Below are 16,674 nucleotides of genomic sequence, written 5' to 3' on the forward strand. Positions count from 1 at the left end.
AGGGGGAATGGAGTCTGGAGTCTGCCAGATGGTTTTGGCATTAGTCTGGATGGTCCTGATGAGAGGCAGGGCCACCCTTGACGGGCCTTCTGGAGCCAAAATGTCCACCACAGGATCCTCCGATTCCATCACCTCCTCAGCCTGCAGGTTCATATTGCGCGCAACCCTGCGCAGGAGGTCCTGGTGGGCATGGATATTGATTGGAGGTGGCCCTGAGATAGAGGTGCCGGCCACAGCCTCATCGGGGGAGGAGGAAGAGGAGTCTACAGGGGGAAGAGGGTTGTCTTGACCCCCATGCGTTGTGGGGGCCTGCTGTCCTGTGTCACCAACAGCAGGGCCCGACTCAGGGATTGGAGTCGGAAGGGGTCCCAAAGTGGGAAGAGTGCATGCCACCTCTTCCATACCCCCCGGAGCAGGCCGACTGGCGGCGGCTTCCAGCACCCGTGGCTCTGAGGGGGCTGACCGGGAAGCCCCAGACAGTGCACCCTGGGTTTGGTGGTACACCCATGGAGTCCAGAATGGCCACTGGGTGGGTCCCTGTGTGGGTCCCTCTCCATGTGCCTGCCATGACCCCGCCCCCACATCAAGGTGGCACGGTCTGACTGGCCACGGTCCGAAAACCTCAAACCTGTGTCTGATCCCAAGGAGTGAGAGCCAGAGCATGAGGGCCAGGGCGGTGTGTGACAGGTTGGATCACAGAAAACCCCTTGGGAACTGCCAACTGATGTGCTGGGACTACCTCTAAGCCCATTTTCCCTGGCAGCTTGGGACTTCAGAACCCTGCCTGGTTTGAGCCAGACACACTAGCCTGCTACAAACCCAGACCCAGGTCGGAACAACATCCCCCAACAGCAGCAGACTTAACTGAAAATAGCTTAAGAAGTGTTCCTGTCTCCAACACTCAGATGCCCAGCTCCCAATGGGGTCCAAACCCCAAGTAAATCCATTTTACCCTGTATAAAGCTTATACAGGATAAACTCATACATTGTTCACCCTCTGTAACACTGATAGAGAGATATGCACAGCTGTTTCCCCCCCACCCCCACCCCCAGGTATCAATACACACTCTGGGTTAATTAATAAGTAAAAAGTGATTTTATTAAATACAAAAAGTAGGATTTAAGTGGTTCCAAGTAATAACAGACAGAACAAAGTGAATTACCAACCAAAATAAAATAAAATACGCAAGTCTAAGCCTAGTACAGTAAGAAGCTGAATACAGATGAAACCTCACCCTCAGAGATGTTCCAGTAAGCTTCTTTTACAGAGTAGCCTCCTTCTAGTCTGGGTCTAGCAATCACTCACACCCCTGTGTTTCTGGCCTTTGTTCCAGTTCCTTTGTTCCAGTTCCAGTATTCTTTGGGGTGGAGAGGCTGTCTTGAGCCAGCTGAAGACAAAATGGAGGGGTCTCCCAGGGGCTTAAGTAGACTTTCTCTTGTGGGTGGAGCCCCCTTCCTCTCTTCTATGCAGAATCCAGCCGCAAGCTGGAGTTTTGGCGTCACATGGGCAAGTCACATGTCCATGCATGACTCAGAACTTTACAGGTGGCAGCCATTGTTCACATGCTACCTTGAAAGTCCCAAGTAGACTTCTTATGTGGATTAGAGTCTTCCAAGATTCCATTGTCCGTTAAGTGTTTCTTGATTGGACACTTAACTTGCAAATTCCTTTCTTAAGAAGCTGACCAAATGCCTTACTAAGGCTACTTAAAATCAAACAAGTACACAGCCAATATTCATAACTTTGAATACGAAAATGATACATGCATACAAATAGAATGAATATATTCAGTAGATCATAACCTTTACAGAGATATGTTACATGGCTTATGTAGCATAAAACGTATTCCAGTTATGTCATATATACATTCATAAGCATATTTCCATAAAGCATTATGGGCTGCATCACACGGTGCTGAGCGGATCTGCGTCAGTGAGTGTCGATGGGAAGACGTGGAACATGCTGTGAAGCTGGGGAGCGGTGCCGAGACCTGGATCGGTACCAGGACATGGATCAGCACCTGGACCTGGAGCGGGGCCAAGATGACGAACGGTGCCAAGATTGGCACCAGGTTCAGGATCTGCTCGGTGATGGCAACCAGCAGGCAGAGCGGCGCCATGATGGGGAATGGCGATGCAAGCCAGAGCGGTGCCGTAAGTAGGGCTTTAAACTAGGTTCACCGGGGGAAGGAGACCAAAGCCCTGAGGTAAGTGGGGAAATGGGATACCAGGAGGAAGCACGAGCAGGAGAGCGCAACAGGGGAGGACTCCTGTCTCATACTGAGAAAACGGGATGATCGACGAGTTATCTTAAGTGCCTATACACAAATGCAAGAAGCCTGGGAAAGAAGCAGGAAGAATTGGAAATCCTGGTACAGTCAAAGAACTATGATGTGATTGGAATAACAGAGACTTGGTGGGATAACTCACATGACTGGAGTACTGTCATGGATGGATATAAACTGTTATGAAAGGACAGACAGGGCAGAAAAGGTCGGGGAGTTACATTGTATGTAAGAGAGCAGTATGACTGCTCAGAGCTCTGGTATGAAACTGCAGAAAAACCTGAGAGTCTCTGGATTAAGTTTAGAAGTGTGAGCAACAAGGGTGATGTCGTGGTGGGAGTCTGCTATGGACCACCAGACCAGGGGGGTGAGGTGGACGAGGCTTTCTTCCGGCAACTAATAGAAGTTACTGGATCACAGGCCCTGGTTCACATGGGAGACTTCAATCACCCTGATATCTGCTGGGAGAGCAATACAATGGTGCACAAACAATCCAGAAAGTTTTTGGAAAGTGTAGGGGACAATTTTCTGGTGCAAGTGCTGGAGGAACCAACTAGGGGCAGAGCTCTTCTTGACCTGCTGCTCACAAACAGGGAAGAATTAGTAGGGGAAGCAAAAGTGAATGGGAACCTGGGAGGCAGTGACCATGAGATGTTCGAATTCAGGATCTTGACACAAGGAAGAAAGGAGAGCAGCAGAATATGGACCCTGGACTTCAGAAAAGCAGACTTTGACTCCCTCAGGGAACTGATGGGTAGGATCCCCTAGGAGAATAATGTGAGGGGGAAAGGAGTCCAGGAGAGCTTGCTGTGTTTTAAAGAATCCTTATTGAGGTTGCAGGAACAAACCATCCCGATGTGTAGAAAGAATAGTAAATAACAGTGAAATCCTTGCTGATCTTAAACACAAAAAAAGAAGCTTATAAGAAGTGGAAGATTGGACAAATGACCAGGGAGGAATATAAAAATATTGCTCAGGCATGCAGGAGTGAAATCAGGAAGGCCAAATCACACTTGGAGTTGCAGCTAGCAAGAGATGTTAAGAGTAACAAGAAGGGTTTCTTCAGGTATGTTAGCAACAAGAAGAAAGTCAAAGAAAGTGTGGGCCCCTTACTGAACGAGGGAGGCAACCTAGTGACAGAGGACGTGGAAAAAGCTAATGTACTCAATGATTTTTTTGCCTCTGTCTTCACAAACAAGGTCAGCTCCCAGACTACTGCACTGGGCAGCACATCATGGGGAGGAGGTGACCAGCCATCTGTGGAGAAAGAAGTGGTTCGGGACTATTTAGAAAAGCTGGATGAGCACAAATCCATGGGGCCGGATGCGCTGTATCCGAGGATGCTAAAGGAGTTTGCGGATGTGATTGCAGAGCCATTGGCCATTATCTTTGAAAACTCAAAGCGATCGGGGGAGGTCCCAGATGACTGGAAAAAGGCTAATGTAGTGGAAAAATCATGGAGCAGGTCCTCAAAGAATCAATTATGAAACACTTAGAGGAGAGGAAAGTGATCAGGAACAGTCAGCATGGATTCACCAAGGGCAAGTCATGTCTGACTAACCTAATTGCCTTCTATGATGAGATAACTGGTTCTCTGGATGAGGGGAAAGCAGTGGATGTGTTATTCCTTGACTTTAGCAAAGCTTTTGATACGGTCTCCCACAGTATTCTTGCCGGCAACTTAAAGAAGTATGGGCTGGATGAATGAATAGGGTGGATAGAAAGCTGGCTAGATCCATGTCTAGTTGGCAGCTGGTATCAAGCGGAGTGCCCCAAGTGTCGGTCCTGGGGCCAGTTTTGTTCAATATCTTCATTAATGATCTGGAGGATGGCGTGGACTGCACTCTCAGCAAGTTTGCAGATGACAATAAACTGAGAGAGTGGTAGATACGCTGGGTAGGGATAGGATACCGGGGGACCTAGACAAATTAGAGGACTGGGCCAAAAGAAACCTGATGAGGTTCAACAAGGACAAGTGCAGAGTCCTGCACTTGGGACGGAAGAATCCCATGCACTGCTACAGACTAGGGACCGGATGGCTAGGCAGCAGTTCTGCAGAAAAGGACCTAGGGGTTACAGTGGATGAGAAGCTGGATATGAGTCAGCAGTGTGCCCTTGTTGCCAAGAAGGCTAATGGCATTTGGTGCTGTATAAGTAGGGGCATTGCCAGCAGATCGAGGGACGTGATCATTCCCCTCTATTCAACGTTGGTGAGGCCTCATCTGGAGTACTGTGTCCAGTTTTGGGCCCCACACTACAAGAAGAATGTGGCAAAATTGGAAAGAGTCCAGTGGAGGGCAACAAAAATGATTAGGGGGCTGGAACACATGACTTATGAGGAGAGGCTGAGGGAACTGGGATTGTTTAGTCTGCAGAAGAGAAGAATGGGGGGGGGGGGATTTGATAGCTGCTTTCAACTACCTGAAAGGGGGTTCCAAAGAGGATGGATCTAGACTGTTCTCAGTGGCAGCAGATGACAGAACAAGGAGTAATGGTCTCAAGTTGCAGTGGGGGAGGTTTAGGTTGGATATTAGGGAAAACTTTTTCACTAGGAGGGTGGTGAAGCACTGGAATGGCTTACCTAGGGAGGTGGTGGAATCTCCTTCCCTAGAGGTTTTTATGGTCAGGCTTGACAAAGCCCTGGCTGGGATGATTTAGTTGGGAATTGGTCCTGCTTTGAGCAGGGGGGTGGACTAGATGACCTCCTGAGGTCCCTTCCAACCCTGATATTCTATGAGTCTATGACCGGCACCGCGATGGAGAGCAGTGCCGGGAGCGGGAACAGTGCTGCAGCTTGACCGACGGTGCTGACAGGTGAATCAATGCCAGCTTGCCCCAAGATGGCCCTGGGGTGTTGGCGTGGAGCTGAGGGGACCCCGATGCCATCATGTCAATGAGGTCCCTCGCTGCTGCACGGGTGTCCGGGGTAGAAGGTAGCTGGACTTCTACCACACTGCGGGTTGGGGAATCTGGTGGCACCGGACTCAACGGATCCCCCCGCAGGGCCGGTGTCAACGGTGCCGGGACTGCGGCCTTTGCTCCTGGGAGCTCCCCTCTGGGATGCAGCCCAATGGTTGGCTCCAGGGAAGCTGGTCTCGGTGTAGGAGAGCCACCCTTTTCCAGCTTCCGGTGCCGCTTCTGACCAGGGGAGTGGGAGCAGTGTCTAGCCAATGTCGCCGGTTGTGGTGCCAGGAAGCGTTGGTGCTGCGGGTCTCAGTCAGAGTCCAACCGCGGGGGGGCCGCACCAAAGGAGGCTGAGAGCTAAGAGCTGCCTCCACAAGGAGCTGCTTTAAGCGGAAGTCAAGCTCCTTTTTAGTCCGAGAACTAAACCCTTTGTAGATCCTGCAATTTTCGGCTTGATGAGCCTCCCCAAGACACTTCAGACAAGAGTCATGGCGGTTGTCCATTGGCATGGGTTTAGACCAGGACCGGCAGGGCTTGAATCCTGGAGACTTGGGCATGGAGCCCAAGAAGAAGGCTTGGGGTGGAGGGGAAAACCCCCAATCCAGCTAACACTAACTAAAAACCAAAAATAAGAACTATAAACCAAACTTACAACAACTATCTAGAGAGTTAGGGAAACGTGGAGAGCAAGCAGAGCAAGACTCCATAGTTCCAACAACTGTCACAGGCAGTAAGAAGGAACTGGTGAGGGGCCGTTTCGGCTGGGGTATATATTGAGCGACGTGAAGGCGCCACTCCAGGGGGCTCCACATCTGACCCGACGGGAGTTGCTAGGGGAAAACTTTCCGATGGCCGTGCATGCAGCACACGCACACCTAATTGGAATCAATATGCGCAAGCACTCGAAGAAGAACAATAGTTCTGAGAGGTGTGAATTGCTCTGTTTCTATTAAGGGAGTATTAGCTGTGACAGTTTGTTGTTGTTATGCAATAATTTACATAGCATGGGTAACTTATTTCACTACTGATCACTTCAGCAGAAACATCCAGCTAATGTACATATCCATGATATCAACCTCACATATGCCACCTCCCACAGCTGTCCCCATGCCAGTTCAGCTACTAAATTCTACAGCTTCTCTATGATCATAGAATCATAGAATCATAGAATATCAGAGTTGGAAGGGACCTCAAGAGGTCATCTAGTCCAACCCCCTGCTCAAAGCAGGACCAATTCCCAGCTAAATCATCCCAGCCAGGGCTTTGTCAAGCCGGGCCTTAAAAACCTCCAAGGAAGGAGACTCCACCACCTCCCTAGGTAACGCATTCCAGTGTTTCACCACCCTCCTAGTGAAATAGTTTTTCCTGATATCCAACCTGGACCTCCCCCACTGCAACTTGAGACCATTGCTCCTTGTTCTGTCGTCTGCCACCACTGAGAACAGCCATTATGTATTGTCACTAGAAGGACCTGTGGCACACTGAAAACTAAAAGTATGGGGACAATGTAAATTAATGGATTTTAATCTCTAAGTAACTTCCCTGGGCCCTGTGCAATGGTATTGTTCATTCCCATGTATAGTGAGTTAAAACCTCAGTTTTAACTGTAAATGAAGCTGCTGCAGTGTTTCTCACCTTTGGCATCGGAAGACAGGGAAGTGGGTGCAGCACTTGGATCCACACTGCTGCAGAGTGCATGGAGCCCTTTTCCTGACCAGCTGGGGAAAGGACTCTGAGACGTCTGCTCTTGCCTTTGCCTCATTGTCCTGTTGCCAGGGCCAGCTCCAGGCACCAGCGCCCTAAGCAGGTGCTTGGGGCGGCCAACGGAAAGAGGCGGCACATCCAGCTCTTTGGTGGCAATTCGGCGGCAGGTCCCCCAGTCCCTCTCAGAGGGAACGACCTGCTGCTGAATTGCCACCAAAGAATGAAGTGGCATGGTAGAACTGCTGCCGAAGTGCCGCCGATCGCGGCTTATTTTTTTCCCACCGCTTGGGGCAGCAAAAACGCTGGAGCCGGCCCTGCCTGTTGCTCTGTTAGTCGTTCAGGTTTGATGGTGACTGTCTGTCTATGTCTTCCAGGAAAGCCCGTTGTCACCAAGCACGGCCAGACTATGACATCTCAGCCTTCGACCGAGGTGAGATCCAAAGCCAGGAAGGGAAGGGGAGCTCTGCTGAGAGAGTCCTGGCAGCGAGTCCAGGGGGAGGTCTGGAGTGGGTCAGACATTCTTAATGAGAGAGACTGGAGGGCCCTGGCTCTGGATGAGCATCCTTGGCTGTCAGCACTGACTTTCTACATTAGTTTGTCTCTTCCCTTAATGGCTCTGGTTTTCCACATACGATTGCCAGCTGGTTCGCCCAGTGCTCTGGTTTCCCAGCCAGAGCATCCTGGCTCTCAAGGGGGTCCCAGGAATCTTGGTGACAGGGTGTTTATTTCTCTCTGTTTCTCTTTGCCATAGAGGAGAAGGTCTGGTTGAAGCCCTATGTGGATCTACAGCCCTATGAGGACCCGAGCAGGGGGGTCTTGGAGTTCACCAAGGAACTAGATGTGGCCTATGTCACCATGGAGAATGTTATTGGGGAGGGTGAGTCTCATTGGGGCTATCTCCATGCCCTCATTCCTGGGTTCCCCCTCACACCTCCCCTTGTCAGCCGCCCCTATTCCTGTGTTCCCCAGTAACCTCCTGTCTCTGGCAATGCTGCAGGGGAGTTCGGAGAGGTCTATCGCGGCACCTTGCGCCTGCCAGGGAAGGATCGTATTGTGGTTGCTATCAAGACCCTGAAGTCAACGTATTCGGACTCTCAGTGGTGGAATTTTCTGCGTGAGGCAACAATCATGGGCCAGTTCAATCACCACAACATCGTGCACCTGGAGGGGGTCGTCACCAAGCGTAAGAGCCCTTGTGGGATGGGCAGTGATGGGCACCGCTGTGCGAGTCCAAGGTGTGGGTAGAATGGCCATATTCCTGTGAGAGCCAGAGGAGGAGAGGATGCTGCCCACTAGCCTGTGCAGGGAGGAGAGGAAGACTGCCATCATGTTAGCCTGTGGCAGGGAGAGATGTAGCTTTGTGGGAGTCTAGGGACACCATCATGAGAGCCCCCAGTAAGGATGGTGGGAGAGTGAGGAGAAGGGATGTGTCTCCTGTGGGCATGAGGAGAGCAAAGGTATGAATTCATCTCTGGAGGTGTGAGGGGGGAAGGCAGGGAGCTGGCTGGGGCTGGGCTCCAAGTTGGGGGTGTGGGGTGGAGGGCACTGCAGGGTGAACAGGAGGTGAGGAGTCATGCTGCTTTGTGGGTAAGGGAGCCGGGTGGCTCGCGGTGGGTCCTGTAGCAGAGAGGGATGCAGTGTGGGTAATGCTCTCTTTTCCTCTTGCCCCAGGGAAGCCGATGATGATCATCACTGAGTATATGGAGAATGGTGCCCTGGACATGTTCCTCCGGGTGAGGGACCAGAGTTTGTAATGTTTTTAGTATCAGAGGGGTAGCCGTGTTAGTCTGGATCTGTAAAAGCAGCGAAGAGTCCTGTGGCACCTTATAGACTAACAGACGTATATGCATCCGAAGAAGTGGGTATTCACCCACGAAAGCTCATGCTCCTATACGGCTGTTAGTCTATAAGGTGCCACAGGACTCTTTGCTGTAATGTGTTTGTATGCTGTGGGCACTTGCCAGCCATTGCAGGTGCTGAGGGGCAGGGATACTAGGCTGTCTTGGCCACTTCCACTCACAGAGAGCTCTGTTCGCTGGGAATTGCACCCACAGCTGCAGCAGCTGAGGCTGGATCCCATTCAGCCTGTTTATTGTCCAGGGTCTTTCACTGCTGGGGAACAAACTGCAGATCCCTGGTTATGATTCCAGAGAGCTCTCCTTCCTCCCTTCTGATCCTCTCACCTGTGATGTTCGCTAGTCCCCTTGCGAGCTGGTAAGCCTGCTAGCCAAGAATCTGCAGACTCCAGTGACCTGATGGAACCTGTTTCTTTCCCCCTCACCCTGTAGGAGAACGAGGAGAAGTTCAGCTCTGTACAGCTGGTGGTTATGCTGCAAGGCATTGCCTCAGGCATGACCTACCTCTCAGACCGCAACTACGTGCACCGGGATCTGGCTGCCCGCAACATCCTGGTAACTCACAGCCTGCAGTGCAAGGTGTCTGACTTTGGCCTGTCCCGGATATTGGAAAACAATGTGGAGGGGACGTACGAAACTAAGGTGACATGGCAACAACCTGTGTGAACACTGGGGCCCCTCAGGGTCTTATAACTTCTAAATGGAGTTATTGTACATTGTGGGTAGAGAGCCTTCTGGATTTCATGCTAAGGGAGGCCAGGCCAGGTGAAGATTTGGATGGGAAACCTCCAAGGAGGGGTGTGGGTGACTCAGAAGGTGGTGCTCTTCCCTCTGGAGTAAGTATGGAGCTCAGTGTGGTGCTGGCCAGCACTGTGCTGGAGGGGCTGTCTTTTAGGTGAGGCATAAAACCAAAGTCCTGACCATTTGCAGTCAGCTAAGAGCCTGTGTCACTTTATATAAACTTTGGGGATTAACCGTGGTGTCCTGACTAAATTCCAACCTGGATGGTTCTATGATGCCGCCCTAGCATTCCCCCTATGGATTCAGTTGGATAAAGGAGTCTCCTCCATTTCCCCCCCAAAACTATGTCACTCACTGTTAAAAGGTTGCCTCATTTAGCCCAGAGATGGCTGCATGTCACTGGTGGATGAAGTAAGCACATTGTTATATGTGGTTTGTACTGCACTTTGGGATCCTCTGGGATGAACAGTGCTGAAATATCACCAGACGGTAACCGCTAGCTGTGCTCTGGTCCCTCCCTGCAGGGCGGGAAGATCCCCATCCGCTGGACAGCACCCGAGGCCATTGCCCATCGGATCTTCACGTCAGCCAGTGACGTCTGGAGTTACGGCATTGTCATGTGGGAGGTGCTGTCCTTTGGGGACAAGCCCTACGGAGACATGACCAATCAGGAGGTAACAGGGAGGGAGAGGCTGTGGTGTTAGCATGGAGGTCATATGCTGAGCAAGAATCAGGGCCTAGGCTGGGAATGGAATGGATAAGGCACATAAGACCACCTACTTTGGGGAACCCATTGTCTGCAGTCCCTGCTGTGGCACCCCAGCCCCTCTAAGAGTAGCCACTGCCACTAGTGTATGCTAACCCCTGCCTTATAACAGGGGAATAAACTCTTTTTACCATGACCTCATTCATGTTAGTGGGGCAAGGAAACAAAGACCCAGCCCTGTGGAGTGTCACACCTGTATTTCCCCCACCCCACTGGAAGGCTGGTCCCAACGGGGTTGGTCAAGCAAGGGCTTCTTTAGCCATAATCCTATATAAAGATAAAGGTGGCTTACTCTGACCAAGGCCACCATGAGTACAGAGAAAAGCTCTTTCCCCCCTTCCCCTCTGAAAACCCCTCTCGGTCTCCTCCTACCTAGACTACCTTTTTGAAGTATTCTGGATAATTATCTTATCTCATTGTCCCTATTCCCCACCCCCCAGCTCAGCAAGGTTATCCCACTGGATTCTTCCTCAGAGACTGTTAACCCTTTCCCCACCAATCCTGGGACAGGACTATAGACCCCCATATCTCACATCTGCAAAGATGAACATGTGTGTATGGAGGTGGGGGCACAGTGACAAGTGTCAATTTAAACCCCATTGTACCTATCAATGTGCTCCCTGGCACCTCCAAGCATCCTGTCCAGTAACTTTCCCACACCCCTGTTTATGAAGTGACCCCATCTGCTTTTCATTGCACAGGGCTCCATAAAACACTGACCATCGCATGGCCATCCCTATGGAGGCATTCTGGCTCCTCTTTGATTATCTCTGTGGCGTCTCTGCCATGAGTAAAATCTGGTCACAAGTCTCTCTGCCCTTCTGTGTGTAGGTGATGAAGAGTATAGAGGATGGGTACCGACTCCCACCCCCTGTGGACTGCCCATCCATCCTCTATGAGCTCATGAAAGGCTGCTGGTCACATGATCGCATGCGACGGCCCCGCTTCCAGGAGATCCAGGGCCAACTAGAACACTTCATCTCCAGCCCCCATTTACTCCGATCTGTTGCAGACTTTGACCCCAGGTAGGTGGTGCTGGGTTGGGAGGTTCCACAGAACTGGGAGAGAATGCAGTTAGTTCCTGGCTCCAGCATTGGTGCTTTCCCCAGAGGATGGGGCAATGACAAAATAGGGGAGAGGAGCCTCCAGGCTATGTGTGCAGGACATGGAAGTACGGTCTCTTTGGTGTCGGCACAGGACACTGTTGCTGAGTTAGGGCTCAGGGAGTGTAGGAGCAGACATACCTGTCTGGCCCCAGCAGAGGGTATTCTTGCTCTTTAGATAATTTCCAGTTTTATGGTGCTGGCATTCAGTTCAAGGTAGTTGCCTTGATAATGACTTTTTGTCCCCAGGGTGACGCTGCGGCTCCCCAGCTGCAGTGGGTCTGACGGGATCCCTTATCAGTCAATCCCAGAATGGCTGGAATCCATCCGCATGAAGCGGTATATCATCAACTTCCGCACTGCTGGCTTGGACACCATGGAATCCATCCTGGAGCTCACTACTGAGTAAGCAGAAACCACTGCGGCCCTCCTGGGCGGTCCTGGCTCCCCTTCGGGCCAGGGGCGAGACCCACACTAAATTTATGCAGCCATCTGTGGTATCTGAGCACACCTCCAGAAATGGGTACACATTATCCAAGGGGATCATAGCATCCCCTTCCTGCTCCCTAGAGTCACAAAGAGGGGGAGCTTTCCCCTTTCCCGGAAGGTGATAAAACCGACTCATCCTAATCCCCTGGAGCTTGTTCCATAGCTGTAGCCCTCCCCTTCCTCATAGACTCTGCCAGCTGATGGTCTTCTCTGCTCTGCCCTCCTGGAGTCTGAAATATAAGGGTTATGCTGTGTCCTCCCAGACGTGCCATCAGCCACGGGCAGCTGCTCTTCTTGAGCACTGAGAGGCAGTCTCCTGAGCGAGCCAGCTCCCAGCCCATGTAGGGCTTTGGAAAGGAGGACCAGGGGCTTGCATCAGACTCTGAACTGGCTAAGCAGGGAAGGCAGAATGTGAGGCTCTGTAGGGACATGTTCTCCATGGTCTATCTCAGTTAGCTGGCCAGCCACTCTGCTCTACCAGCTTTAGCTTCTCAGTGGCAGTCAGTCTGCTCCAGGTGCAGCATGTCTGGCCTGGAGATGCTAAAGCTCTGCCTGGATCTCTATTGCCAGGAAAGTGGGTGTCTCCTGCTCAGAGCCAAAGGGGAAAGTACATCCAGGAGCAGAACTGAATCTAGCAGGACTCCCCCTACCTTTGAGGACAGATTCCTCGGCAGGCTTTGCCAACTGACAAAGTCTTCTCTGCTCTGTCAATGTGGAGCCTGAACCAGGTGCTGCTCATCCATGCCACCTGGACAGCAGGGAGCCCATGCGGTTGATGCTCAATAGGAAGGAGTCAGAGCAGGCTGCATGGGTGGCCAGGGCCTGCTCTACCATTTTCGCCGCCCCAAGCAAAAAAAAAAGCCGCTTGGACTTCTGCCCGAACTGCCGAAGCAAAAAAAAAAAAAAAAGCCACCCGGACTGTGCTGCCCTTTAGCATGTGCCGCCCCAGGCACATGCTTCCTCCGCTGGTGCCTGGAGCCGGCCCTGTGGGTGGCACAGCCCTCGTGGTTGCAAGGAGATATCAGGAAATGGGAGGGGTTGGGACCAGTGTGCATAGTTAAGTACATAATTTAAGGAAGCATCTGCCCAGAGGAAGGGCAGGAGCCACAGGAGTGGGATGTATGAAGAGGCTGATTGATTTGGTGGGGGAGGAGGGGGACACAACTGTATCAGGTGGAATATTTACAGCAATGACATTTAGGTCCAGTGCCATGGGTGTCCATCGTCCTCCCTCCACATCCTCATGCCAAGAAGACAGCAGCTGGCAGGAAGAGTAAGCTGCTGAGTCTGATGGCAGCAGTGACATGCAGCCCTGCAGTGGGCTCTCAACATCCATTGACTACAGGGGAGGGCACTGGGGGCCAGCAGCTCTAAGCTAGAGGGAGGGAGAAGTGCCTGGAGCTAGGAACTGATCCTAGGGTTTGATTTCCACAGAATGAACGGTAGCTATGTGCCATTCCCTTCCCCTGTCAACAAGGAGCAAGAGCAGCGAGTCAGCTGATCTTTCTCTTCTCCCTCCCCCAATCTCTTTAAGGGACTTGAAAAAGATGGGGGTGTCGCTTCCAGGCCACCAGAAGAGGATTCTCTGTAGCATCCAGGGCTTCAAGGAGTGACCAGGCCCTCAAGCTACCAACATTCCCAAGCCTACTGGGTATCACTTGGAGCCATTCCCAGGGCAGTTGTTTCCAAGAAGGGAGACTGAGGTGATCAAAGCAACTAACAGGACAAAAAGAACTCTCCTGTAAAAACTGCCTGCTCCATCCATGTGTGTGTCTGCACCGAGGTTGCAGGGTGCTGTACATACACCAGAGCCAGGACACCCTTCTCAGCTCCAACACTTGACATTCTCTGTAACATATTCTGTGCAGCACTGAAATAGCCCCTGCAAGCACAGACTGAGGCCTGAGTGATACAGAGGGGGAAATCTTTAGGGATGCACAGATACATGGAGTGATGGCCCTGTTAAGATCTGTTGAGAGACAAGAGCGGAAATACAGAGAAGAATCTCTGGGGAACCTACACAGGGGCTGGGACAGCAGAAAGCCCCATCCCTGCTTTCCCCGCTACCAACTTTGTAGCATATGTTCCCCATTGCTGCAACAGTGCATCTGCCTTCCCCATTTCATTGTTATGGTGGAAGCAGGTACAATCAGCTGCAGAGATCAGGGTAAGGATTCTTCTTAACTTTCTTTGCAGAGAGTATATCTGCCAATTTATGTTTTTACTCCAAAATGATAACGGCACATCCCCAGAATTCCAGGCAAGCTAGGCAGAAGCACAGCAGCATGAAAATACCCCCAGAATAAAAATAGGAGGCACAACCAGGCAGCAACTCCGGGTGGAACAACACTAACAGTCAGTAATACAGTGGTCTCCAACCTTTTTACACTCAAGGTCACTTTTCAACCAAGGATCTACCCTTCCCCAAACTTCCACCCTTCTCGCTCTCCCCCCCCCCCTCACTTTCACCAGGCTGGCATAGGGATTCGGGGGGGAGGGCGAGCTCTAGGCTGAGCCTGGGGCAGTGGGTTGGGGTGCAGGGTGCTGGCTCTGTGAGGGGGGGCATCAGGGCTGGGGCTTGGGGTGCAGCCTCCCGCTGGGCAGCACTTATCTCTGGCAGCTCCCAGTTGGTAGCAGGCGCAGTGAGGCTAAAGCAGGGTCCCTGCCTACCCTGACCCCACACTGCTCCTGGAAGGGGCCAACATACCCCTGTGGCCCCACATGCTGCCCCCTCTCTGGCAGGGAGAGCTGCAGAGTGCTTGCAGGCAGGAGCAGTACGCAGAGGGAGACCCCTGTCCTCCCCCCCCCCCCGGGGGGGGGCCACTGGCCACTTTTGGGAGCAGCGTGGGGCCAAGGTAGGGAGTCTGCCTAAGCGGCAGCTACACTGCACCACTGGAGATCACGGTCAACTGGGAGATCCTCTAGGATCAACCAGTCAATTGTGATTGACCAGTTGATGACCACTACAGTGGTAGATGCAATATCCATTTTGTCTAGCTTGTACAGAGTGCTCACTGCCCCACACCAATCAGTGAGACTGGTTTTCTGGAAAAGATCCAGTTTGCCATCTGCAAAAATTGCATTTTTCAGGCCAGCAGCCCACATTTTCTATACTCCTAATCACTCTCCCATGCCATTTCAATGGGATGGAATATTATGCTTCACTTGTCCTGTTGTGCAGAGTTTCACGTATGCAACAACTAGGGTGACTAGATGTCCTGATTTTACAGGGACAGTCCTGATATTTGGGGCTTTGTCTTATGTAGACACCTATTACCCCCCAGCCCCAGTCCCAATTTTTCACATTTGTGTGTGGTCACCTTAGCAACAAGTACATTTAGGTGTTAGGTCGTTGGGCGAGTCTATATGCAAACACAAGCACTTCAGCATCTCTCTACTACAGGAAGTATGCCAAAGAAATCAACAAGGCATATTGCTGGTTTAAATGCACACAAGAAATCCAGAATTAGATTTCCTATTGCAAATTTTATTGACCCCCCCTCCCTCACAGGTGTATTGCAGAAAGACTTTTGTTAACTGCACATACAACTGCCACATGGTGGACATATTATACCTGGACTTCAGCGAGGCTTTTGACAGTCCCACATGACATTCTGATAACTACGCTGGAGAAATGAAGGTTTGGTGGAACTACCATTAAGCGGATACAAAAATGGTTAAACAACTGCAAAGAGTAACTATTAATGGAATGATGTCAGATTGGATGGAGGTCTCAAGTGGGGTTCCACAGGGATCTGTTCTAGGTCCAATGTTACCTCCAGTTCATAAATAAAGATGTTAAGCATAGATAGCACACTGATCAAGTTTGTAGATGACACAAAGCTGCGAGGGGCAGAGGTTTGCTAATACTTTGGAGCTACAATTCAGAGAGATCTTGATCAATTGGAGGATTGGGCTATAGACAACAAAATGAAATTCAACAAAAACAAAAGTAAGGTGCTAGACTTAGGGGAAGAAAAACCAAAGGCACAAATACAGATTGGGGGAAACTGTCTTGGCAGTAGCACTGCTGAGAAGGATCTGGGAGTTGTGGTGGATCACAACCTCAACATGAGCCAGCTGTTTATTTAAAAAAAAAAAAAAAAAAAACCCACACCAAATGCAATTTTAGGTTGCATTAACAGAGGCATAGCATGCAAGTCACAGGAGACGATAGTACCGCTCTAATTGCCACTGGTTAGGCCTCAGCTGGAGTACTGTGTCCAATTTTGGTCACCAATGCATAGAAAGGATGCAGAGAACCTGGAAAGGATCCAGAGGCAAGTGACAAAGATGATCAAAAGGGATGGAATGCAAACCATATGAGCAAAGGCTGAAGGAACTGGGCATGTGTAGTTTGGAAAAGAGGAGATGAAGTTGGGGGAGAGGGGACTTGAGAGCTGTCTTCAAATAACTTCAAAGACTGCCATTAAAAAAGATGGAGAAAAGTTGTTCTCTTCTGCCACAGTCAGGACAAGAGGCAATGGGATCAAACTACAGCATAGCAGATTTAAATTAAATCTCAGGAAAAATCTTCCTAACTGTTAAAAGAGTAGGATAAGGAACAGACTGCCTAGGGAGGTTGTGGAAGCTTCTTCACTGGAGGCTTTCAAAAGGAGTCTGGATAGTCATCTGTCTTGGATGGTCTAGACACAATAAATCCTGCATCTTGGCAGGGGACTAGATTAGATGACCCTTGCGGTCCCTTCTAACCCTATAGTTCTATGGCAAATTTTATGATCATGGGATGTATATGTGACAAGCAATAGCCACATACATATAGACTGCAAGAGAGTCTTTGACCTTTAAGGACTCAACCACTAGAA

The 16,674-nt window shown here is 50.8% G+C and overlaps 1 protein-coding gene across 1 annotated transcript in view; it reads left to right on the plus strand.

Annotated features, from left to right (window-relative positions):
* EPHA1 (EPH receptor A1) overlaps positions 1-15,655 on the plus strand; it is a 72,661-nt gene extending 57,006 nt beyond the window's left edge. Inside the window, exons 10-18 of the mRNA XM_005281658.4 lie at positions 7,268-7,323; positions 7,645-7,770; positions 7,891-8,076; positions 8,565-8,626; positions 9,182-9,391; positions 10,015-10,164; positions 11,088-11,281; positions 11,609-11,764; positions 13,383-15,655. Coding sequence (XP_005281715.2) covers positions 7,268-7,323; positions 7,645-7,770; positions 7,891-8,076; positions 8,565-8,626; positions 9,182-9,391; positions 10,015-10,164; positions 11,088-11,281; positions 11,609-11,764; positions 13,383-13,461 — 1,219 coding nt within the window. The 3' untranslated portion in view covers positions 13,462-15,655. The remainder of the gene's footprint in view (positions 1-7,267; positions 7,324-7,644; positions 7,771-7,890; positions 8,077-8,564; positions 8,627-9,181; positions 9,392-10,014; positions 10,165-11,087; positions 11,282-11,608; positions 11,765-13,382) is intronic.
* Positions 15,656-16,674: the final 1,019 nt, after the last annotated feature.

This window comes from Chrysemys picta, chromosome 1 (assembly GCF_011386835.1).
Source record: "Chrysemys picta bellii isolate R12L10 chromosome 1, ASM1138683v2, whole genome shotgun sequence".
In the NCBI taxonomy this organism is placed as follows: domain Eukaryota; kingdom Metazoa; phylum Chordata; order Testudines; family Emydidae; genus Chrysemys; species Chrysemys picta.